At 74.8% G+C, this 24,407-nt stretch overlaps 4 protein-coding genes across 9 annotated transcripts in view; 2 read left to right on the top strand and 2 right to left on the bottom strand.

The window, feature by feature from the left end:
- Window positions 1-716, bottom strand: part of SBF1 (SET binding factor 1) — a 65,764-nt gene extending 65,048 nt beyond the window's left edge. For all 4 annotated transcript variants that reach the window (XM_086743767.1, XM_086743777.1, XM_086743786.1 and 1 more), the window contains exon 1: window positions 566-716. In XM_086743767.1, the coding sequence (XP_086599893.1) occupies window positions 566-620 (55 nt within the window). In that variant the 5' untranslated portion in view covers window positions 621-716. The remainder of the gene's footprint in view (window positions 1-565) is intronic.
- A 7,341-nt stretch (window positions 717-8,057) lies between these two features.
- On the top strand, window positions 8,058-11,527 carry ADM2 (adrenomedullin 2). 2 transcript variants are annotated; one of them, XM_086739922.1, is made up of 3 exons: window positions 8,058-8,241; window positions 10,609-10,906; window positions 10,973-11,527. In XM_086739922.1, the coding sequence occupies exons 1-3, from the start codon at window positions 8,132-8,134 to the stop codon at window positions 11,381-11,383; spliced, it is 819 nt and encodes a 272-aa protein (XP_086596048.1). In that variant the 5' UTR covers window positions 8,058-8,131; the 3' UTR covers window positions 11,384-11,527. The 2 variants fall into 2 exon arrangements, with proteins under 2 accessions (XP_086596048.1, XP_086596047.1); XM_086739921.1 differs by having other exon boundaries at window positions 10,609-11,527.
- Window positions 11,528-14,048: 2,521 nt separating this feature from the next.
- On the top strand, window positions 14,049-18,105 carry MIOX (myo-inositol oxygenase). The gene is made up of 10 exons (XM_086739920.1): window positions 14,049-14,075; window positions 15,793-15,837; window positions 15,963-16,043; window positions 16,129-16,291; window positions 16,874-16,941; window positions 17,031-17,140; window positions 17,362-17,429; window positions 17,576-17,625; window positions 17,733-17,845; window positions 17,935-18,105. The coding sequence occupies exons 1-10, from the start codon at window positions 14,049-14,051 to the stop codon at window positions 18,041-18,043; spliced, it is 834 nt and encodes a 277-aa protein (XP_086596046.1). The 3' UTR covers window positions 18,044-18,105.
- Window positions 18,106-18,435: 330 nt separating this feature from the next.
- Window positions 18,436-24,343, bottom strand: LMF2 (lipase maturation factor 2). 2 transcript variants are annotated; one of them, XM_086743725.1, is made up of 14 exons: window positions 24,238-24,343; window positions 23,476-23,729; window positions 22,731-22,759; window positions 22,396-22,592; window positions 22,137-22,315; window positions 21,907-22,045; window positions 21,618-21,752; window positions 21,433-21,538; window positions 21,220-21,316; window positions 20,957-21,139; window positions 20,206-20,374; window positions 19,604-19,698; window positions 19,196-19,304; window positions 18,436-19,116 (listed from the first exon to the last, which is right to left on the bottom strand). In XM_086743725.1, the coding sequence occupies exons 1-14, from the start codon at window positions 24,332-24,334 to the stop codon at window positions 18,650-18,652; spliced, it is 2,256 nt and encodes a 751-aa protein (XP_086599851.1). In that variant the 5' UTR covers window positions 24,335-24,343; the 3' UTR covers window positions 18,436-18,649. The 2 variants fall into 2 exon arrangements, with proteins under 2 accessions (XP_086599851.1, XP_086599861.1); XM_086743735.1 differs by having other exon boundaries at window positions 18,674-19,116; window positions 19,604-19,715.
- Window positions 24,344-24,407: the final 64 nt, after the last annotated feature.

Genomic DNA, 24,407 nt, shown 5'->3' with positions numbered 1-24,407 from the left:
GGGCCAGGACGGCTGACACCAGCCCTGGAGAGGAGAGCGGTGGGCCGGAGCCCGTCCACGGAGCCTCCGAGGGGCAGCCGCAGAGAAGGGGCAGCCCGGTACCGGGGTCCCTGGCCAGGGGGTCCGGGTCTGCTCGGCGGGGCCGGGCTGGGAGCGTCGCAGCGGGCGGCGGGCAGGACCCGGGCCCCGGGCTCAGCCGCTGAAGGGACGGAACCTGCGATCCGGCAGCAGCACGCACGGACCCACCCGCCACCGGGGACCGGGCAGCTCCCCCCGGCCTCGCTGCGAGCGGCTTCAGGAGAGCGGGGCGACCGGCCCGGGGACAGCGGCCCAAGCCCTGCGCGGTGCTGCTCGGGCCCGACCGGTTGGGGGAGGCCGGTAACCGCCCCCGCCGGGCCCCACCGGTACCGGCCGCGGGCCCGCCCGCCGGCCCGGCCCCGCACCCCCCGGCCCGGCCCCGCACCCCCCGGCCCCGCACCCCCCGGCCCGGCCCGGCCCGGCCCCGCGTGGGCCTGGTCCCCGCCCCCCCTCCCGCGCCCCTCCCCCGCGGCCGCTGACAGCTCACCGCGCTTGCCGGGGTCGTAGCCGACGAGGACGAAGTAGTCGGCCAGGCGGGCCATGGCGGGGGCGGCGGCCGCGGCGCCGCGCTCACAGCCCGCCCTCGTCCCCCGCCGCCGCCGCCGCCGCGCTGCCCGCCCGCCCGCGCTCCCCGCCGACCGCCGCCATCTTGGCCCCTCAGCGCGGCCGGCCCGGCCCGCCCGCACTGCGCCTGCGCCGCCGCCGCCGCCGCGGGAGGGGCGGGACCCGGCACCGCATTGGGCGAGGAGCGGAGAGGGGCGGGGCGAGGGGAGGGGGCGGGGCCGCCGCGCAGGGCTTCCCCGGGGGGGGAGAGCAAGCCTGTGCGGGGACCTCGGGGGTGCGGGGACCCCAGTGCGCACAGACACGCGTGTGCGGGGACCCCGGGGGTGCGGGGACCCCAGTGCGCACAGACACGCGTGTGCGGGGACCCCGGGGGTGCGGGCACCCCAGTGCGCACAGACACGCGTGTGCGGGGACCCCGGGGGTGCGGGGACCCCAGTGCGCACAGACACGCGTGTGCGGGGACCCCGGGGGTGCGGGGACCCCAGTGCGCACAGACACGCGTGTGCGGGGACCCCGGGGGTGCGGGCACCCCAGTGCGCACAGACACGCGTGTGCGGGGACCCCGGGGGTGCGGGGACCCCAGTGCGCACAGACACGCGTGTGCGGGGACCCCGGGGGTGCGGGGACCCCAGTGCGCACAGACACGCGTGTGCGGGGACCCCGGGGGTGCGGGGACCCCAGTGCGCACAGACACGCGTGTGCGGGGACCCCGGGGGTGCGGGGACCCCCAGTGCGCACAGACACGCGTGTGCGGGGACCCCGGGGGTGCGGGCACCCCAGTGCGCACAGACACGCGTGTGCGGGGACCCCGGGGGTGCGGGGACCCCAGTGCGCACAGACACGCGTGTGCGGGGACCCCGGGGGTGCGGGCACCCCAGTGCGCACAGACACGCGTGTGCGGGGACCCCGGGGGTGCGGGGACCCCAGTGCGCACAGACACGCGTGTGCGGGGACCCCGGGGGTGCGGGCACCCCAGTGCGCACAGACACGCCTGTGCGGGGACCCCGGGGGTGCGGGGACCCCAGTGCGCACAGACACGCGTGTGCGGGGACCCCGGGGGTGCGGGGACCCCAGTGCGCACAGACACGCGTGTGCGGGGACCCCAGTGCGCACAGACACGCCTGTGCGGGGACCCCGGGGGTGCGGGGACCCCAGTGCGCACAGACACGCGTGTGCGGGGACCCCGGGGGTGCGGGGACCCCAGTGCGCACAGACACGCGTGTGCGGGGACCCCGGGGGTGCGGGCACCCCAGTGCGCACAGACACGCGTGTGCGGGGACCCCGGGGGTGCGGGCACCCCAGTGCGCACAGACACGCGTGTGTGGGGACCCCCCGCGTGTGCACAGCCCGGGGCATGCGGGGGCCCTCACTATGTGCACAGACACGCGTGTGCGGAGCCACTCCGCTGTGCAGGGACACGCGTGTGGGGAGCCCCCGGGTGCGCAGGGACACGCGTGTGGGGAGCCCCCGGGTGCACAGGGACCCTACGGGTGTTCACGGACACGCATGTGCCCCCCGCATGGACACGCATGTGCGAGACCCTCAGGGGCTCATGGGCACGCGAGTGCTGCGACCCCCCCGAGCGTGCACAGACACACGTGCTGGGACTCTCCGCGTGTGCAAGGACACGCATGTGGAGGGACTCCCAATGTGCACAGACGTGCGCGTGTGGGGCCAGGCAGGTGTGCACAGACACGCGTGTGCAGGGACACGCGGTGCGTACAGCCACCCGTGTGCAGGGAATCCCCCTGCGTGCACAGAAACACACGTGCAGGGGCTGCCCGGGTGTGCTTAGACACGCATGTGCACAGACGTGTGTGCAGGGCCCGCTCAGGTGTGCACAGACATGTGCGTGTGTGGGAACTGCACAAGTGTGCACAGACATGTGCTCAGACACGCATGTACAGGGGCTGCCTGGCTGTGCGCTGACACATGTGTGCTCAGACACGCATGTACAGGGGCTGCCTGGCTGTGCGCTGACACACGTGTGCACAGACACACATGTACAGGGGCTGCCTGGCTGTGCGCTGACACACGTGTGCACAGACACACGTGTGCAGGGGCCGCCTGGGTGTGCAGACACGCGTGGGGGGGCCGCCAGCTGTGCACAGGCGTGCGTGGGCCCGTCCCAGGTGCGTGAGCGGGGTCCCGGGTGCGTGAGCGGGGTCCTGGGTGCGTGGGCCCGTCCCGGGTGCGTGAGCGGGGTCCCGGGTGCGTGAGCGGGGTCCTGGGTGCGTGGGCCCGTCCCGGGTGCGTGAGCGGGGTCCCGGGTGCGTGAGCGGGGTCCCGGGTGCGAGGGCCCGTCCCGGGTGCGTGAGCGGGGTCCCGGGTGCGTGAGCGGGGTCCCGGGTGCGTGAGCCCGTCCCGGGTGCGTGAGCGGGGTCCCGGGTGCGTGAGCGGGGTCCCGGGCCGTGACCCTGGAGGGCGAGCGGAGCAGGCGGGCGCACGCCGGCCGCCGCCGGGAGGGGTGAGTCACCGGGGAACAGCCCGGTTCCCACTCCCACGCGGGAGCGGGACGTGGGGCGCGTGCGGGGTGGGGGGGCGGCCAGGGCGCGGCACCGGTCCCACGGCTCAGGGCCGCCCGGGCCTTCGCGGGGGCGCCGGGCCCCATGGCGCTGGGGGCACGTGTCACCAGGTGGCCGTCCCCGCGTCCCCACGTCCCCGCGTCCCCGCGTCCCCACATCCCCACATCCCCACGTCCCCGCGTCCCCGCGTCCCCACGTCCCCACATCCCCACATCCCCGCATCCCCGCGTCCCCACGTCCCCACATCCCCACATCCCCACATCCCCACGTCCCCGCGTCCCCGCGTCCCCACGTCCCCACATCCCCACATCCCCGCATCCCCGCATCCCCGCGTCCCCACATCCCCACATCCCCACATCCCCACGTCCCCGCGTCCCCGCGTCCCCACATCCCCACATCCCCGCATCCCCGCGTCCCCGCGTCCCCACGTCCCCACATCCCCACATCCCCGCATCCCCGCATCCCCGCGTCCCCACGTCCCCACATCCCCACGTCCCCACGTCCCCACGTCCCCACGTCCCCACATCCCCACATCCCCGCGTCCCCACGTCCCCACGTCCCCACGTCCCCACGTCCCCGCGTCCCCACATCCCCACATCCCCACATCCCCAGGTCCCCACATCCCCACGTCCCCACGTCCCCACGTCCCCATGTCCCCACGTCCCCACATCCCCACATCCCCGCGTCCCCACGTCCCCACGTCCCCACGTCCCCACAGCCCTCGGCCGGCTCTGGTCTCGGTGCCTCACTCCCTGCTGTCCCCGGGGCTGGTCCCTTCTGTGGGGACACTGGGGATGGTGAGGAAACTGGGGACACTGGGGGATGCTGGGGACACTGGGGACACGGGGGGATGCTGGAGACACTTGAGATGTGCGGACTGTGGGGATACCGGGGATGTGGGGATGCCAAGGGCGCTGGGGACACTGGGGACGGTGAGGAAACTGGAGACTCTGAGAACACCCAGGATGCTGGGGATGCTGGGGAGACTGGGAACCTGGGGATCCTGGAGACCCTGGGGACACTGGGGACACTGGGGATGCTAGAGACACTGGGAACCCTGGGGATGCTGGAGACCCTGGGGACACTGGGGATGCTAGAGACACTGGGAACCCTGGGGATGCTGGAGACCCTGGGGACACTGGGGACACTGGGGATGCTAGAGACACTGGGAACCCTGGGGATGCTGGAGACACTTGAGACGTGGGGACCGTGGGGGCACTGGGCACACTGGGGACACTGGGGACGGTGAGGAAACTGGACACTCTGGGAACACCCAGGATGCCGGGGATGCTGGGGACACTGGGAACCTGGGGACATTGGAGACACCGCGGATGCTGAAGATGCCGGGATGCTGGAGACCCTGGGGACCCCGGGGACGCTGGGGACCCCGGGGCCGCTCTCCGTGCTGGCAGGGCCGCAGGACATCTCTCCCCTCTCCCGGCGAGCGCTGGCTGCTTCCCAAGGCCGCGGTGCAGCGCCCAGCGCCGTCAGAGCGGCTCCATCGCCGATTTTCTGTCACCCAGCGGCTCCACCACCATTTCCCCGTCACCCAGCGGCTCCCGACCCCGTGTCCCCGGCACAGCCCTCGGCAGTTCCCGGCAGCGCGCGGGCCAGGACCAGGAGAGGCCCCGGGCGCCCGGTGCGGGTGATTCGGCGCCCGGTGCGGGTGATTCGGCGCCCGGTGTGGGTGATTCGGCACCCGGTGCGGGTGATTCGGCGCCCGGACGGCACGGCCGGGGCGCGGGGTGCCGCCCGTTCCCGGCACCTGCGCTACCGGCGCGTTGACCTTCCCGCTCGCCCGCGTCACGCGTGGCCGCCGCCCCGGGTGCCCCTGTAGCTCCACGATTGCCACCCGCAGCTGGGGCAGCCCGGGGACGCAGCCGCGAGGGTCCCGGCAGGGCTGGGGGGCTGGGCCATCCCTCTGCCCCGCGTCCCCCGCGACGCTGCGGGTGCTCGCGGGCCGTGCCGGGGGCGGCGGCAGCTCGCAGGTGGGTCTGGTCACGGCTCGGCCGGGCGACGGCAGCTCGCGGTGCCCCCCAGGACCCCACATTAGGCAAACGGTAATTAGCCGGAGCCCCCTCCTCCCGCCCCGGCGCACGCCGGTGCCGCTGAGCCCGCTGATCCCCGTGTCCCAGCGCCGGCACTGCTCCCCACCGGGTCCGGACGGGGACCTGCGTGGGGTCCTGGGAGGGGTCAGCACCAGCCAGGACCTTTGGCACGGCACGGCACGGCATAGCACAGCATGGCATGGCACAACGTGGCACAGCATGGCACAGCGTGGCACGGCACGGTATGGCATGGCACGGCATGGCACAGCACAACATGGTATGGCATGGCGTGGCACGGCACAGCACGGTACAGCACGGTACGGCACGGCACGGCACAGCACAGCACGGCACGGCACGGCATGACACAGCATGCGATGGCGCGGCACGGCCATCCGGTGCGCCCGGGTCCGGCCCGGGCCCCGGTGCACGGCGTCAGGTGGTCGAGGGCACCGCGTGCCGCACCGCGTCCGTGCCGCGTGCTCGGCCCCGCGTGCCCCCGCCTGCGGCTGTGCCGCGTGCTTGCCGTGCCAGGCTCCTCTCCGGCCTCACCCGGCACCGAAGAAGCGGAAGAGCCCGGCGCGCCGCAGAAATCCCCGCCGGGAGCCGCGCGGCGAGCGGGAGGCCACGGCGCTGGGGCGAGGCTGCGCCGCTTCGGGCCTGGCCTGGACCCGCCGTCCCGCTCGGGGGGCCCGCGCCCGCCGCCCCCCGCCCCGTCCCCAGCGCCCCGCGGTCAGGTGCTGCCGCAAATCCCCCGGCGCGGGAGCCGGTGTCTGGAGCCTCCGGGCCCCGATAACGCGGAAAAATCCCAGCGATTCGGAGCACGCGGGGGCCCCCGGCCCCTCAGCCTGGGGACGGGGGGGCGGGCGGGGAGGGGGCCCGGATCCCCGCTCGGGCACCCCGGGGTGCTGGGGGCTCCTGGCCGTGGCCCCAGCCCCCCAGCGGGTTCGGGGGGGGACGTGGGCACGGGGTGACCCCTGCACGTGACAGCCCCGAGGCGGCTCCGACAGCCCTGCACGGTGTTCCCAAAGCTGAAAAAAGGAACAAAACCAAGAAAAAATCCCCAAAATCAGCCCGGGGAGACGGCGCGTGCCAGCGCTCGTCCCGGCATGTGCCGGCCGCCGCGGGGGGGGCAGGGTGCGGCCCCCCCGCGCTCCCGTGGGGTGGGGGGGCTGGCCGAACTGGGGGCGCGGGGCTGCGCTGGGCTGCGCGGGGAGGGGCGGCAGGACACGGCCCTGGCCCTGCGGCCTGGCTTTGCCCCCCGAGTGTGGGGAGCGGCGGGCGGAGCTGGGGGCCGTGCCCCCCTCTGGGCTCCCCGGCACGGTGCGGGATGCAGGGCACGGGACAGGGGGGTCGGGGTGCCGGGGGGGTCGGGGTGCCCCCGAGGACGGCGGTGGGATCCCACTCCGCTTGGACGGATCCCCCAGCCCTCTCCCATCCCAGCCCCCAGCCCAGCCCCCAGCCCACTCCCGTTACCCCCAGATAATGGGGTCTCCCAGTCTCATCCCATCCTGGCCTCCCAGACCGCTCCCCATCCCACCCCATCCCACCCCGCTCCCCTCAGTCGGATCCCCCAGTCCCATCCCAGCCCCCCAGGTGGGTCCCCCAGCCCCATTCCAGCCCCATCTCAGCCCCCCTGGACCGCTTCCCCATCCCACCCCCTCCCATCCCATCCCATCCCCATCCCATCCCATCCCATCCCATCCCAAACCACCCCACCCCATCCCATCCCATCCCATCCCCATCCCAGCCCATCCCCATCCCCATCCCATCCCCATCCCATCCCATCCCCATCCCATCCCATCCCCATCCCCATCCCATCCCATCCCATCCCATCCCATCCCATCCCCATCCCATCCCATCCCATCCCATCTCCATCCCATCCCATCCCATCCCATCCCATCCCATCCCATCCCATCCCATCCCCATCCCCATCCCATCCCATCCCATCCCATCCCATCCCATCCCACCCCATCCCATCCCATCCCATCCCATCCCCATCCCCACCCCATCCCATCTCCATCCCATCCCCATCCCATCCCATCCCATCCCATCCCATCCCATCCCCATCCCATCCCATCCCATCCCACCCCATCCCATCTCCATCCCATCCCCATCCCATCCCATCCCATCCCATCCCATCCCATCCCCATCCCATCCCATCCCATCCCCACCCCATCCCATCTCCATCCCATCCCCATCCCATCCCACCCCATCCCATCTCCATCCCATCCCCATCCCATCCCATCCCATCCCATCCCATCCCATCCCATCCCATCCCATCCCCATCCCCATCCCATCCCATCCCATCCCATCCCATCCCATCCCACCCCATCCCATCCCATCCCATCCCATCCCCATCCCCACCCCATCCCATCTCCATCCCATCCCCATCCCATCCCATCCCATCCCATCCCACCCCACCCCACCCCATCCCATCCCATCCCATCCCACCCCACCCCACCCCACCCCCTCCCATCCCACCCCATTCCCCTTGGAGGAATTCCCCAGTTCCACCCCATCCCATCCCGCTCCCCCCCGGTGGGACCCCCAGCCCCACCCCAGCCTCACCCGAGCCCCCCCAGCGCACTCCCTCGGACGGAACCCCCTCACCCCACGCCGTCCCACGGCGGCCCCGCTCCGGACGGGTCCCGGGCCGGTCCCGGGGCCGGTGCCGGGGGTGCGGGGGTGCGGGGGTGCCGCCCCCGGCCGTGGCTCCTCCCGCCGCCGCCCGGCCCCTCCCCGCCCGCCGCCCCCAGCGCGGCCCGGCCGCATTTAACGGGGCCCGGGGGCGGGGAGCGGCAGCGCCGAGCGGGGCACGGACCCGGTCCCCACCGCAGCGGACCCCCGGAGCCCGCAGAGGGCGGGGGGCGCAGCCCCTCCCGCGCCCCCTCTCGCTGCCCGCCCCCCGGCCCCGCCATGGGAGCCCCGGTACCGGTTGCGCGGGGTTGCATCAGCCTGGCGCTCTGGCTGCTGCTGCTGCTGCCCGCCGGCCTGGCCCGGCCCCGCGCCCGCGGCTCCCCGCGCAGGTGAGACCCGCACCCGACCCCCGCCCCGACCTCCTGCTCCCGACCCCCGCCCCGACCCCCTCCCCGGACCGGACCCGACGGCCGTCCCGGACCCCCGCACCCGACCCCCGCACCCGACCTCCGGCCCGTCCGGACCCCCGCACCCGACCGGACCCCCTGCTTGGACTCCCGCACCCGAGTCCCGCCCCGCCCCGACCGGAACACCTGGCTGGATCCCCGCACCGGACCCCTGCACCCGACCCCCGCACCTGCCTGGACCCCCGCAGCCGACTCGACCCCCCACCGGGACCAGATCCGACCCCCACCCAGACCCTCTGACCGAACCCGACCGGACCCCCCGCCTGGACCCCCGCACCCGACCCCCGCCCGGACCCGACCCGACCCCAGCACCCGACCCGCCCGGACGCCCGCAACCGACCGGACCCCCGCACACAACCCCGCCCGCACCCCCTGGCTGGACCGGACTCGACCCCCGACCGGGCCCCCGCACCTGGACCCGACCCCCGCCCGCACTCCCGGACCCGGCCCGACCGGACCCCCCTGCCCTGCCCAGGCCCCCGCACCCGACCCCTGCTCGCACTCGATCCGACCCCCGCCCGGCCCCCCCAGCCCTGCCCGGACCGGACAGGATCGGGCCCCCGCCCGGAGCCCCCTGCTCCGCCCGGATCGGACCCCCCAGTCCAGACCGGACCCCCCTGCCCTGCGCTGCCCGGACCCCTCCGTAGGGCGGCTCTGGACCCCCTGCCCTGTCCGGACCCGACCCCACCCCACCCCGGACCCCCAGCCCCTCCCGGACCCCGGACCGGACCCCTCTGTGGGGCGGCTCCGGACCCCCAGCCCTGCCCGGACCGGACCCCCCAGCCGGGACCCCCAGCCCTGCCCAGCCCTGCCCGGACCGGACCCCCCAGCCGGGACCCCCAGCCCTGCCCGGACCGGACCCCCCTGCCCGGACCCCTGCCCGTACCCGTACCCGGACCGGACCGGACCCCTCTGTGGGGCAGCTCCGGACCCCCCAGCCCAGCCCGGACCCCCCAGCCCAGCCCTGCCCAGCCTGGACCCCCCAGCCGGGACCCCCAGCCCTGCCCGGACCGGACCCCCCTGCCCGGACCCCTGCCCGTACCCGTACCCGGACCGGACCGGACCCCTCTGTGGGGCAGCTCCGGACCCCCCAGCCCAGCCCGGACCCCCCAGCCCAGCCCTGCCCAGCCCGGACCCCCCAGCCCAGCCCTGCCCGGACCGGACCCCCCAGCCGGGACCCCCAGCCCTGCCCGGACCCCCCCTGCCCGGACCCCTGCCCGTACCCGTACCCGGACCGGACCGGACCCCTCTGTGGGGCGGCTCCGGACCCCCCAGCCCAGCCCGGACCCCCCAGCCCAGCCCAGCCCTGCCCGGACCGGACCAGACCCCTATCCCGGCCCCCCCTGCCCGGACCCCTCCGTGGGGCAGCCCTGTGCCCCCGGCGGCACTTGGGGGGCAGGCTCGGCGCCCCGGAGAGCGGGGACGCGCAGCTGGGCTGCGGGCCGGAGGCACGTCTGCATGCGTGTGCACGCGTGTGCGTGTATGTGCGCGTGTGCACGCGCACCGGGCGGGCAGGGTGCGCAAGGCCGGGGGAGGTTTCGGTTCGTGCCACGACGGAGAGCACGCGTGTGCCAGCACTCACAGCGTGCGTGTGCGCTAAGGCGCGCGTGGCGGCACGTGTGTGCGAGGCGAGGGGCAGCTGGGGGCTGCGGGGCACCGGGACCCCGAAGGAGGCACCCGGGGTGGGGACCGAACTGCTCACGCACGGGCATGCACGGGCTCTGCAGCTGCGCGTGTACACGCGTGTGCTGGGACACGTGTGTGCAGGGGCTGTAGGGTGTGTGTGCTGGGACACGCGTGTGCCTGCATGTGCACAGGTATTACAGGGTGTGCATGCTGGGACATGTGTGTGCATGCATGTGTACAGGGGTTACAGGGTGTGTGTGCGTGCTGGGACATGTGTGTGCCTGCATGTGTACAGGGGTTACAGGGTGTGTGTGCATGCTGGGACACGCGTGTACAGGGTCACTGCATGCGTGCGTCTCTGCACACGCACCGGGCCGTGGGTGTACTGTGTGTGTACAGGGCTTGTAGCGAGAGCGAGTGTGCGTGCGCGTGCTGGGACACGCGTGTGCACATGTGTGTAGGGGCTCACCGTGTGTGCGGGTGCGCGGTGCCACCGTCTGTGCCGGTGCAGGTGGCAGAGGGGCTCCTGGCCACGCCACGCATGCCACCCTCATATCACATGTGCCACGCGTGTGCCACGGGGTCCCCTCCGCTTGGGGGTGTCCCAGCCCCACCGCTGCCGGGGGGCCGCCCCGCTGACCTCCCCCCCCCGCTCTCTTGCAGGGACCCCCCGGACCGCAGACCCTCGCCAGCCCCGCTCCTCGGGGTCGCCCTGGGCCCGCAGCCCGCCGGTGGCCCCCGGCACGCAACGCTGGCCCCACGCCACGGACCCACGTCTGCCCCCCAGCACGGACCGCAGCTCGCCCCGCGGCAGGGACCCCCGCTTGCCCCACGCCGTGGACCACCGGTCCCACGCCACAGACCAAAGCTCCCCCCACGCCATGAACCCCCGTTTGCCCCCCAGCACGGACCGCTGGCCCCGCGGCACAGGCCGAAGCTCGCCCCACGGCACAGACCGCTGGTCCCACGGCAGAGACCCCCGTTTGCCCCGTACCATGGACCGCTGGCCCCACGGCACAAACCAAAGCTCGCCCCACGGCACAAACCAAAGCTCGCCCCACGGCGCAGACCCCCGTTTGCCCCACGGCGCAGACCACCGGCCCCACGGCGCAGACCGAAGCCTGCCCCGCGCCACGGACCCCCGTTTGCCCCACGGCGTGGACCACCGGCCCCGCGGCACAGACCGAAGCTCGCCCCGCGGCACAGACCGAAGCTCGCCCCGCGCCAGGGACCCCCCGTCCCGCGGCAGGGCCCCACGGCGGCCCCCCGTGCGCGGCGAGGCCGGCGGCACGCGCCGGGGCAGCTGCTGCGCGTGGGCTGCGTGCTGGGCACCTGCCAGGTGCAGAACCTGAGCCACCGCCTGTGGCAGCTGCGGGGGCAGGCGGGCCGGCGCGACTCGTCCCCCGTGAACCCCAACAGCCCCCACAGCTACGGGTGAGGGGCGGGGGGCGCCGCGCGGCCCGGGACCCCCCCGTCACGGGACCCCCGCTGAAGCGCTGCCGGCTGGGACGTGGCCGCGCTCCCTCAGCACTTTCGGGGGGGTGCCTGGCGACACCCCGCCGCCGGCCACGGCCCCGCCAAGGACGGGGGTCCCGTGGGGGCAGCCCCACAGAGGGGCTCCGTCCCTGAACGGAGAGGCCCAGCGCCGGCCAGTGGTGACCCGTGACGGCCCATGGTGGCTGGCGGGGGCTGATGGTGGCCCACGATGGCCTGTGGTGGCCAGCAGTGGCCCACGGCAGCTGATGGTGACTGGCGGCGGCCGGCAGTGGCCCGTGACAGCCGGCAGTGGCCCACGGCAGCCCGTGATGGCTGGCGGTGGCCTGTGACAGCCCATGGCAGCCAGCGGTGGCCCGTGACATCCCGTGATGGCTGCCGGTGGCCCATGACAGCCCATGGCAGCCGGCGGTGGCCCGTGACATCCCGTGATGGCTGGCGGTGGCCCGTGACAGCCCATGGCAGCCAGCGGTGGCCCGTGACATCCCGTGATGGCTGGCGGTGGCCCATGACAGCCCATGGCAGCCGGCGGTGGCCCGTGACATCCCGTGATGGCTGGCGGTGGCCCATGGTGGCCCGTGACAGCCCGTGGTGGCTGGCGGTGGCCCGTGACAGCCCATGGCAGCCGGCGGTGGCCCGTGACATCCCGTGATGGCTGGCGGTGGCCCGTGACAGCCCATGGCAGCCAGCGGTGGCCCGTGACATCCCGTGATGGCTGGCGGTGGCCCACAGTGGCCCGTGACAGCCCGTGGTGGCCGGCGGTGGCCCGTGACATCCCGTGATGGCTGGCGGTGGCCCACAGTGGCTGGCGGTGGCCCGTGACAGCCCGCGGTGGCCGGCGGGTCCAAGGGGCGGCGGGGGATCGTGCTGACGGCAGCAGCACCTTGTGCAAGAGGTTGGGGGGGGGGCGGGGGGGGCCGAGCCCCTGACTCAGCAGCTCCGCGCCCTGCCATGGCGGGGGGGGCACTGCAGCACCCACAGCACCCACAGCACCCCACGGCCCCCGCAGCCGCGAGGGGCTGCCCCTCGGCCCTGCAGCAGGGGTGGGGGTTTGTGGGGGAGACCCCAGCCCGCCGGCCCCTCCACCCTCCCTGCCATGAGCCCCCAGCCTGGGTGCAGCCCCCCACCCACCCCAGCCCTGCAAAACCCCCCGGCAGCACTGGGGAGCACCCAGGGGTGCTGCTCCCAGCCCCCTCCCTGGGGTCCCACAGCCGTCACGGGGGCAGAGGGGGGTTCCCCCCAGGCTGCCGGGGGGGCTGCGCTGAGCCCCACGGGTGCACGGGCCCGATCCTGCCCCACCGGCGGGCACTGCGGCGCGGAGCACCCACCCCCCTCCTTCCCCCCCTCCGCGAAAATCCGAATAAACTGTGCGAGGAGGGGTCAGGCCTGGTGTGCGCGGGGGTCCCGCGGGGGATGGAGGGCGAGCGGGACGCAGCGGGGCAGCGCCTGTCCCAGCGCCGCCTGCGCCCGCGGCCCGGACGAGGGTGAGGAGGAGGAGGAGGAGGAAGGAACCACGATGCCGTCAGGGGCTCCCTGGGAGGGGGCAGGGACCGCGCTGGGGGGCTGCACCCCCTGCCCACGCCGGCCTCTGCCCCGGCACGCGGGAAGCGGGGGGAACAGGAGCGAGTGAGCCACGGCACGGCACGGCACGGCACGGTCATGGCACGGTCACGGCACAGCCACGATACAAAATGGCACGGCCATGGCACGCACATGACATGACATGACACAACCACGGCACGGCCATGGCACAGCACGGCCATCACACGACAGGGCACAGACATGACACGGACACGGCACGGACACGGCACAGCCATGGCACAGCACGGCCATCACACGACAGGGCACGGGCATGACACAGACATGGACATGACACAGACGTGGCATGGACACGGCGCGGATGTGACATGGACATGGCATGGACATGGCATGGACATGGCACACACATGATATGACATGACACGACATGACACAATCATGGCACGGCCATCACATGACAGGGCACAGACACGGCACAGACACGGCACAGGCATGACACAAACATGACACGGACACGGCACGCCACTACACGGCACGGCCACGGGTGCTGCCCCACACGCTTACCACGCTGCCCGTCGCCAAACCTCCCGTTCCGCGGGGCGCGGGGGCAGCCAGTGCCCGTCCCGGCCGGACGCGGATCCTGGGGGGGCTCGCAGCCCTGCGGCCATCGGTGGGCCGCGACCCCCACACCGCTCCCGCGGCCCCCAGCCCACAGCCCACGGCTCGCACCCGCGGCCCCTCGCCGCGTCGGGGGTCACGTTTTGGGGTCCTCAGCCTGGGGCGGGGGGGCGCAGTGTGGGGCAGCCCCAGTTCAGGGACTGGGGGTCTCCAGCTCCGGGGGGGCCGCAGCACGGGGCAGCCCCCGCTCAGGGGTCGCAGCTGGGGGTCCCCAGGCTGGGGGTCGGGGGCCGGGGTCCAGGCCTGGCCCCGCCACCCCCAGCCCGGCGCGGGCTCAAACATTAACCGGGCGGGTTGACCGCTGACCGGCCGCCCCCGCGCCGCCCCGCGCCGCCCCCGCCGATAAAACCGGGGGTCCCGGCCGCCCCACGGCCGCACCCACCGCCCCCGCCATGGCCGGCACCGGGAGCCTCCGGGCGGTGAGTACCGGGGGGGACGCCCCGCGCCCCACGCCTCGGGGCCAGGCCCACACGCATCGCCCCGCGCGCGGGCTGCAGCCCCCGCGCACGGGTGGGTGGGGAGGACATCCCCCCGGGACCCCCGGCGGCCTCCCCGCAGGGGGGGCCAGCCCCACAGGGACCCCAGCCCCACGGGGAGCGAGCTGGGGGGTGGCCCCCCACCCGGGCCAGGCAGGGGGGCAGCGGGGCGCCGCGTGGGCCGGGCTGAGCGTGCTGGGGGGGCTGCGGCCCTCGACCAGCGACACCCCACGGCCAGGACCCCCCCGCAGAGGGGGCAGCTCCCCCCGGGCCCCTCCCAGCCCCCTGGGCTGCACCCCGGCAGGGCGGCGCTGGGACGGGGCTGCGGGGCAGCGCTGCGCCGAGCTGTGTGACGCTGTGCAGTGCAGTGTGATGCTGTGCAGCGCTGTGTGACGCTGTGTGACGCTGTGCAGTGCAGTGTGATGCTGTGCAGCGCTGTGTGACGCTGTGTGACGCTGTGCAGTGCAGTGTGATGCTGTGCAGCGCTGTGTGACGCTGTGCAGTGCAGGGCAGCGCTGTGCGGAGCTGTGTGACGCTGTGCAGTGCAGTGCAGTGTGATGCTGTGCAGCGCTGTGTGACGCTGTGCAGTGCAGGGCAGCGCTGCGCGGAGCTGTGTGACGCTGTGCAGTGCAGTGTGATGCTGTGCAGCGCTGTGTGACGCTGTGCAGTGCTGTGCTGCGGTGTGTGATGCTGTGTGACACTGCAGTGCTGTGCGACACTGTGCAGTGCTGTGCAGTGCTGTGTGATGCACTGTGACACTGCAGTGCTGTGTGACACTGCACAGCACTGCATGGAGCTGTGATGGCGTGCAGCGCAGTGCTGCGGTGTGTGACGCTGTGTGACACTGCAGTGCAGCGCTGTGTGACGCCGTGTGACACTGCAGTGCAGCGCTGTGTGACACTGTGTGACACTGTGCAGCGCAGCGCAGTGTGATGCTGTGTGACACTGCAGTGCAGTGATGCAGTGCAGTGATGCAGTGCAGCGCTGTGTGACGCCGTGTGACAGTGCAGTGCAGTGTGACACTGTGTGACACTGTGCAGCGCAGCGCAGCGCGATGCTGTGTGACACTGCAGTGCAGTGATGCAGTGATGCAGTGCAGTGTGATGCAGTGCAGTGCTGTGTGACGCCGTGTGACACTGCAGTGCAGCGCTGTGTGACGCCGTGTGACACTGTGCAGCGCAGCGCAGTGTGATGCTGTGTGACACTGCAGTGCAGCGCTGTGTGACGCCGTGTGACACTGCAGTGCAGCGCTGTGTGACGCCGTGTGACACTGCAGTGCAGTGCAGTGTGACGCCGTGTGACACTGTGCAGCGCAGCACAGTGTGACGCCGTGTGACACTGCAGTGCAGCGCAGCGTGACGCTGCAGGACGCCACGCAGTGCCATGCAATGCGGTGCAGCACAACACCGCAACGTGGCACGGCTCACTGCAACGCCACGCAGCGCTGCGAGACGCTGCGGCGTGCGACACTGCAACGCACTGCTGTGCCGCCCTGGCCCCCCCCCCCCCCCAGCGCACACCAGCCACCGCCGCCCCACGGCCACCCCACGGCCGCCCCACGGCCACCCCACGGCCACCCCACAGCCGCCCCACGGCCGCCGGGCGGGGCCCCGCCGACCCAGCCTGGCCTCGCTCCCCACAGGCCGCCGACCCCCCCGAGGGGCCCGACTGCAGCAAGGCCAAGGCCGAGCTCCGGAACTACGCGGTGAGCGGGGCCGGGGGCCGCGTTTGGGCCGGGGGGCAGGGGCGCCGCTGCCCCGGGCCGGGAGGGACGGGCGGGGGGCCTCTCGCCCCGCCGCGGCCCGCCCGGACGCTGCCCCCGCGCCGCAGGAGGGGAAGCTGCTGGGGCGCGTGTACCAGACCTACCTGCAGATGCACACGCACCAGACCGTCGCCTTCGTCCGCAAAAAGGTGCGAACCCCGCCCCGCCCCGCCCCGCGCCAGGGGCCACGCCCCCGCCCACACGACGGGGGTCCCGAGGGTCCCGCGTCCGCAGAGCGCGCAGTACGGGAGCTGCTCGCTGCGCAAGATGAGCGCCATGCGGGCGCTGGAGCTGCTGGACCAGCTGGTGGACGAGTCGGACCCGGACGTGGATTTCCCCAACTCCTACCACGCCTACCAAACCGCCGAGGGCATCCGCCGCGCGCACCCCGACGCAGGCAGGGCCCCCCGCCCCCCCGACACGGGCAGGGCCCCCCGCGCCCCCCGACGCGGGCAGGGCCCCCCCGACGCAGGCAGGGTCCCCCCGCCCCCCCCGACACGGGCAGGGCCCCCCCGCGCCCCCCCAACACGGGCAGGGCCCCCCCGCGCACCCCGACACGGGCAGGGCCCCCCCGCACCCCCCGACACGGGCAGGGCCCCCCCACGCCCCCCGACACGGGCAGGGCCCCCCCGACGCAGGCAGGGCCCCCCGCCCCCCCGACACGGGCAGGCCCCCCCGCGCCCCCCCCGACGCAGGCAGGGCCCCCCGCCCCCCCGACACGGGCAGGGCCCCCCCGCGCCCCCCCGACGCGGGCAGGGCCCCCCGCACCCCCCCGACGCGGGCAGGGCCCCCCCGCACCCCCCGACGCAGGCAGGGCCCCCCGCACCCCCCCGACACAGGCAGGGCCCCCCCGCACCCCCCGACGCAGGCAGGGCCCCCCGCACCCCCCCGACACGGGCAGGGCCCCCCCGCGCACCCCGACACGGGCAGGGCCCCCCGCGCCCCGCGTGGGGAGGCTGACGCCCCCGCTCGCCCCCAGACTGGTTCCACCTCGTGGGGCTGCTGCACGACCTGGGGAAGGTGCTGGCGCTGTTCGGGGAGCCCCAGGTGAGTGGGGGGGGGGCGGGCGCAGAGGGGCCCCCCAGCCCCCCGTGCCCGGTTTGGGGCAGGCAGGACCCCCGTGCGCCCCCCCGCAGTGGGCCGTGGTGGGGGACACCTTCCCGGTGGGCTGCAAGGTGCAGAAGTCGGTGGTTTTCGGCGACACCACCTTCCACGACAACCCCGACAGCACGGACCCCCGGTACAGGTGAGGCCGCGCCCCCCGCCCCGGGGACCCCCCACGTCGCGGCCGGGGAAGGGGCCGGGGGTGCAGCCCCGAGCCCCCCGCCCCGGGGACCCCCCACGTCGCGGCCGGGGAAGGGGCCTGGGGTGCAGCCCCGAGCCCCCCGCCCCGGGGACCCCCCACGTCGCGGCCGGGGAAGGGGCCGGGGGTGCAGCCCCGAGCCCCCCGCCCCGGCCGCCCCCCAGCACGGAGTACGGGATGTACCAGCCCCACTGCGGCCTGGAGAACGTGCTCATGTCCTGGGGACACGACGGTAAGGTGGGGGGCGCCGGGACCCCCAACACCGCACCCACGCCGGGGGGTGGCGGCTTATCCCCCTCGGCGTGGGGGGCAGCGGCTTTGGGGGCGCCCGTCCCGCGCCGGGGGGGTCCAGTGGCCTGTCCCCCCCCGTCTCCTCAGAGTACATGTACCGGGTCATGAAGTTCAACCGCTTCGCCCTGCCCAAGGAGGTGAGGGGCGGGTGGCAGGGACCCCTGCTGTGGGGCAGGGACCCCCGCCGTGGGGCTGCGACCCCCGCCGTGGGGCTGGCACGTCCCCTGTCCCCCCCCCCCCCCAGGCTTTCTACATGGTTCGCTTCCACTCCTTCTACCCCTGGCACGCGCACGGGGACTACCTGCACCTCTGCGCCGAGGAGGACCTCCGAATGCTGCCCTGGGTGCGCGAGCTCAAGTGGGTGCCGGGGGGGTCCGGAGGGGTTTGGGGGGGCCGGGGGGGCCGCTGCAGCCCCCACCCCACTGACCCACGCTCCCCGCCCGCAGCAAGTTCGACCTGTACACCAAGCAGGAGGAGCTGCCCGACGTGCAGGCGCTGCGGGGGTACTACCAGGCGCTGATCGACAAGTACTGCCCGGGGGAGCTGTGCTGGTGACCCCCGCCCGCCCCGGGACCCCCGCCACAGCGCCCCACTGTGCCGGGACCCCCGCCACAGCACCGGGACCCTCGCCACAGCGCCGGGACCCCGCCACAGCGCCCCACAGCACCGGGACCCCCACCACAGCACCGGGACCCCCACCACAGCGCCGGGACCCCGCCACAGCGCCCCACAGCACCGGGACCCTCGCCACAGCGCCGGGACCCCCGCCACAGCGCCCCACACCCTGGGAGCAGCGGCCCGGCCGCACAATAAACTCGTGACGCAGCACGCAGCGCCCACCGCGCTCCGGGGTGGGGGGGCAGCGGCGGCGGTGCCCCCCGTCAGCGCTCCCCGTGCGGGGGGACGAGGGCCGGCGGCAGGACCCTCCCCGCAGAGGGGCACGGGGCTGGAATGTCAAAGGGTTTATTTAGAAAACGATAGGAAACCTCTGCGCCGCCGGGAAGCACGGGACAGGCAGCGCCCTGCGGCCGGGGCGGGGGGCTCGGGGCGGGGGGCAGCACCCCAAAGCGCCCCGGGGGGGCCCAAAGCCGCCCGCCGGCGCAGAGCACCCCGCGGCAGCCCGGCGCGGCCAGAGGCGAAGGAGCCGCCCCGGCGCTGCCGTCAGCGAGCGACCGCGGCGCGCGCCAAGGCACCGGCGGGGGAGGGGGCCGGCCCGCGCCCCGGCCCGGGACCCCCGCGCCCCGCGGCGGGGGGGGCCGCGCCATCAGTCCGTGGGCGGCAGACGGGGCGCGGGCCGGCGGCTGCGGGCGCTATTTCCTCTTCCTGGGGGCGCGGAGGCCTTCGCTGCGGCCGTCGCCCTTCTCCTCCGCCTCCCTGCGCCGCAGCTGCCCGTTCCGCTCGCCGCCCCCTCGCTCGGGGGGCTCGCCCCGCCGGGGGCCCCTGTGGCGCGGTTGGGGGGCAGCCCCCCGGCGCCGGCGGCCCAGGGCGCGCAGGAGCCCCACGCTGGCCGCCACGAGGTAGAGGGTCCAGAGGACGGCGGGGCCGGAGAAGGGCCGGACGAGGCGGCGCAGGGAGCGCAGCAAGCGCGGCAGGAACGCGTCCGCCGAGCGCCTGGGCGGCGCCGTGTCCTGCGGGGCGAGGGACGGCGGGGGTCAGGGGGCCGCCCCGCGGCGGGGGGCGCGGCACGGGCGCGGGGCGCGGGCCTACCTTCAGCCCGTGCTGCGCGAGCAGGCTCTCCAGCGCGGGGTCGCCCAGCGAGACGGCGGGGAAGAACTCCTGCACGTGCTGCCGCCGCCACCACGGCGCGGGCCCCTCGCTGCGGGAGGAGACAGCTCAGCGCGGGCCCCCCCGTTTCGGGCCTCGCCCCCCGCCCCGGCCGACGCGGGACACCGAGGAGCCGCGGGCGCGCGCCCCGGTTAACGAGGCGATCCGCCAGCCGAGAAGCGGCGCCCTGCGCTCGGGCCACGAGCGCAGCACGGAGCGGCGGTGCCCCGCGGGCTGCGGGGCGCGGAGGGGGTGCAGAGGGGGCGCAGAGGGGGCGCGGAGGCGGTGCGGAGGGGGCGCAGAGGGGGCGCAGAGGGGGCGCAGAGGGGGCGCAGAGGGGGCGCGGCTCACCCGCTCTCGGCGCTGCTGGTGAACCAGTACTTGTAGAGCTGCGCGCGCACGTAGACGGGCGGCCGGGCGCTGAAGGGGTAGCGCGACTCGTCCACCTGCACCAGGCGGATCACTGCCGGGACGCGGCGTCAGCGCCTGCGCTGCGGGGCGCCCCAACCCCCCCACGGGACACCCCCAGTTCCTGCGGGGCACCCCAAACCCCCATGGGATGCCCCAAACCCTCACGGCGGACACCGCAAACCCCTGCAGGGACACCCCAAACCTCTCCTGGGGACATTCCAAAACCCTGTGGAGAACACCCCAAAACCCCTGCGTGGGACGCCCCAAACTCCTATGGGGGACACCCCAAACCCCCGTGGGGGACACCCCAAACCCTCGCGGGGGACACGCTTGCCACCACAGGGGTCCTGCCGCAGTGCGACCACCCGGGTGCGGGGCCTTGGGCTGCCTCTGCTGCGGCGCCAGGCCCGGGGAGCCCCCGCCCCCCTCTGCCCCCAGCCCCTGCCGCCCCCCAGCCCCCCGCCCCGCAGCCCCCCAGCCCCCGCCCCGCAGCCCCCCCAGCCCCCCGCCCCGCAGCCCCCCCAGCCCCCCGCCCCGCTCACCGTCGCCCTTGCCCTGCAGCAGGCGCTGGACGAAGCTGGCGAACCAGGGGCTGCTGCTGTGGTGGGCCAGGGCGGCGAACCACATCTGCCAGTCCAGGCGCGGCTGGTGCGGGGCCACCACGGCCGGCGCCGCGCTGACGTTGCCGGGCTTGTACATGAACTGCAGCTCCTGCGGGGCACGCAGCGGGGCGCTGGGGGGGGCCGGGCGGCGCCCAGACCCTGCCCGAGGCGGGACGCCCACGGGGGACGGGCGGGCAGCGGGCAGGCGCGACCGGGACGCTCGGCTCCCCGGGAGCCCGTTCCACAGCGCCCGGCTCCGGCTGTCCCACCCTCGCGGGACACCCCAAACCCACGGGGGACGTCCCAAATCCGCAGGGAACGCCCCAAACCCCTGCGGGGGACACCCCAAACCCTCGCAGGCCAGCTCTTCGCCCCCCTCTGCAGCCCCTTTGGCACCCGATTTGGCACCCAGTTGAACGGGCCGCGCGGTGCCACAGCGCGGGGCGGAGCGGCTGGAAAGCCTCAGGGGGCGCCGGGGGGTTTGGACTGGATTCGAGGAAAACGTTTCACGCCCCAGGGGCTGCCCAGCGCGGGAACAGGCTGCCCGGGGCGGCGGCCGAGCCACCCACCCGGGGAATATTTAAAGCGCGCGTGGACGCGGCGCGCAGGGCCGCGGTGCAGCGCCGGGCTAATGGTTGGACTGGGCGACCCCGCGCGGCTTCTCCGGCGCCGGTGTTCCGGGAGCGCTCACCGTCCAGCTGTCCTTGTCGTAGCTGCCCTCCAGCACCACCTCGGGCCGCCCCCCGACGCCCGTCATCCTGCGGAACAGCCCGTAGGAGTTCACCAGCTGGAAGCGCTCCACGGCGCCGAAGGCGCGGTGCAGCCCGGGCCACAGCTTGCCGTTGGACTCGGGCTCGATGTAGGTGAAGGGCACCTGCGGAGGGGCCGCGTCAGCACGGCTCGGAGGGGCGCGGCCCCCCGCCCCGGCCCCCCGCCGCGCGCCCGCGCGCTCACCAGGCTGACGGCGAACACGCCCAGGGCGGCCGCGCTGAACAGCGCCCACTGCAGCGCGGCCCACAGCTTCCAGCCGCAGCCGCGGACGCAGGCGCACCTGCCACGGGCGCAAAGCGGGACGGGTCAGAGCCGCGCGGCCCCGCGGCGCGGGGGGCTCGGCCCCGCGGGGGGAAATCCCGGCGCCGCGAGCGAGCCGCCCCCGCCGGCGCCCACCTGTACGCGGCGGAGAGGATCTCCCAGGAGAGCGAGAGGAAGGCCAGCCCCACCAGCGGCAGCGTCGCCGCCCGCAGCCACGACGTGAACTCGTGGTAGGTGAAGGCTGCGACGAGGCAAAAACCGCGCGGAGGGGTGAGAGGGGCCCCTCCGCCGCGGGGGGCCGGGGCCCGGCCGGGACGTACCCACTCGGGACTCCAGCAGCCGCTTCTCCCAGTTGATCTCCAGGCCGAAGCACCGGATGCTCCAGTGCAGCAGGAAGCCGTGGGCGCCGAGCTCCAGCGCAGCGGAGAGGAGGGAGCGCGGGCTGGGGGGCCAGGCTGCGGCAGAGGGGGGCTCGCTGACCGCCGGGGGCTCAGCCGGCCCCCCGCCGCGGCGCCCAGGGGCGCGAACCGCCGCCCGGCACGCCCCCTCCCCGCCCCGGGCGCGGCAGGAACGGGACCTCGCCCCCGAAACGGGGCCGCGGGGACTCACCGGCGGCGTGCCTCCTCCGGCCGCGCCCCAGCCAGCGCCCCACGTGCTCCTCGTCCAGCAGCGAGCAGGCCAGCACGACGGTGAGCGCGTTGAAGAAGTTGTAGTTACCCGTGAGGACGATGAGGAGCTGCAGCAGGACCTGCGTGGGGAGGCAGGCGGGCCAGGGGCGTCGCGGCGCCGCGGGAGCCCCCGGCGCGGCGCGGGGCGGGGGCGCGGCCCGGCCCGCCCACCTGGCTGTAGAAGGCGAAGAGGCGCAGGCGGCGCGCGGGCGCGAAGAAGAGCGGCGGGACGGCGATCTCGATGACGTAGGTGGCCACCACGCTGAGCTTCTGGAACCAGACGGGCAGCTGGTGGGCGAACCAGGCGCCCGGCGTGGGGATGCACTGCGTCTCGTAGTGATAGGTGAGAGCTGGGGGCGCGGGGGGGTCAGGGGCGCGGGGGGCCCCGCGGGGCCGCGCCCACGCCCCCCGGCCCCGCGGGGCCCCTCACCCGTGAGCCCCCACCAGGTGGGGCAGCGGCTGGTCAGCTTCACCACGCCGGAGGCGAACATCAGCCGGAAGAGCAGCCAGCGCACCAGCCAGAAGGTGAGGCCGTCGTGGGCGCGCCAGCCGGCCGCGCGCCGCCCCGGCGGGCGCAGGGGGGCCACCAGCGCGGCCAGGAACCCCGCCTCCAGCAGCAGGCTGTCCCTGCGGGGAACGCCGCTGCGCCCAACGCCGCCCCGGGGCCGCAGAGCCCCCGCGACCCCGCTGCGGCGAGGGGACCCGGCGTGCCGAGGCACGCGGCCGCCCCGGCGCGAGAACCCCGCGGCAGCGCGGCGGACTTACCACTGGAAGTAGAGGAAAACCTGCCCCACCTGCGGAGAGAGGGAGCGGGGCGGTCGGCGGGGCGCCCTTCGACACCGGCCCTTCCCCGCGGACCGGCAGCGGCAGCGCGGGGTGCAGGGCAGCCCCCCGGCCCGGCAGGAACCCCGTCTCCCGGCCGCGCGACCCCGCTTGCCGCAGCCCCCGGCGCCAGACGCGGCCGCAGCCGCAGCAGAGGGACGGGCGAGGGCCGCCGGCCGCGCGGGCGGGGCGCACTTCCTCCCTGCAAAACCGTTGCCCGGCCTGACAGGGACTTCCAAGTACAGACGCGGCTTTTCCTCTGTAATTTTTCTTGGTTTATAGAGAGAATAAAAGTTCCCTGTCTGTCCCCACCCGCCCAGCAGCCCCCGACTCGCCCCAGCTCCTCCGCAGCGAGCGCAAACGGCCCAGGGAGGGGCAGAGACCTCTCGCGGGACAAAAACGGGCCCTGGCGCTCGGGCCGGGGCGCCGGGGAGGGCGGGGGACGGAGCTGACCCGCAGCGGTGCCGGAGCGGGCAGCGCAGGTGGCTCCGGGGGGGCTGGATCGCAGGGAAGCTCCGGGAAGCGGAGCAGGGATGGGGGAGGACGTTCCCGCGCGAGCCAGCGAGCTGCCAGCGCCTGCCCCCGCCCCGCGGGGAGGGCAGCCGGGCGCGCCCGGAGCCTGTGGGACAGCAGCGAGGCGAGGCCGTCGCCCCCGCCCCCTCCCCGAACCCCTTCCCCGTTCTCCCACCTGGTAGAGGGAGAGGTAGAGCACCCAGAGCAGGGCGAAGAGCAGGCAGTCCCGCAGAGCCTCGAACAGCAAGGCGCCGAAGGAAGCCAGGACCCCCAGGAGGCAGAGCAGCTCCATCCCCAGCTCCGTATCCAAACCCAGGCGAGGGCCCAGCCACAGCAGAGTGGGGAGATCCCGCAGCTGCTCCCACAGCCCCTTCCCGCTCAGGCGCAGCACCCGGCGGGCAGGCAGGATGCCGTCTCTCCCGTAGAGCCCTGCGAAAAGGGACGGTGACAGAGGAAAGGGGGGGGCGGGAAGCCACCCCCCAGCCCCACAGAAGAACTGGGAGCCCCCCCGCCAGCGCCTGGACGAGCGGGGGGCTGCCGCAGAGACTTTGTCTCTGCGGCAGCCCCCCGCTCGTCCAGGCGCTGGCGGGGGGGCTCCATCTTTTTTCTCCCCACGCCTTGGCTTCCCGTTTTTTTTGTTGTTTTGTTTTTTTTTTTTTTCACAAAGTTGGGAATAGAAAGCCCACGTGGAGCCCTGCTGCTGGCCGGCGACGCGGAAGGGGAGGGGAAAAAAAAGCGCAGGGAGAGGTGGAAAAATTGGGGTGGGGGGGAGAGGTGGAAAAATTGGGGTGGGGGGGAGAGGTGGAAAAATTGGGGTGGGGGGGAGACGCGCGGCCTGGTCCGGCGGGGCCTGGCCCGCTGGGGTCTGCCCCCCGCCTCCCCCCCGCCCCTGAAGCCCCCTCGGGATGGGGTAAAGCGACCCCTCCCCAGGCCGTACCGGGGATCTGGACGTAGAGAGAAGCGAAAGCGGCGAGGTAAACAGCGGCCAAACCGGCGAGGAAGAAGGAGCGGGGCCGCCGCGGAGGGTCCGCCATGATGGCGGCGGCGCGACCACCGTACGTTACGGTGCGTGGGGACGCGCGGACGTCATCGCGCTCCGCCCCGTGC

Source organism: Chlamydotis macqueenii, chromosome 1 (genome assembly GCF_036417535.1).
Source record: "Chlamydotis macqueenii isolate bChlMac1 chromosome 1, bChlMac1.mat, whole genome shotgun sequence".
NCBI classification, from domain to species: domain Eukaryota; kingdom Metazoa; phylum Chordata; class Aves; order Otidiformes; family Otididae; genus Chlamydotis; species Chlamydotis macqueenii.
This window is presented reverse-complemented; position numbering and strand designations above follow the sequence as displayed.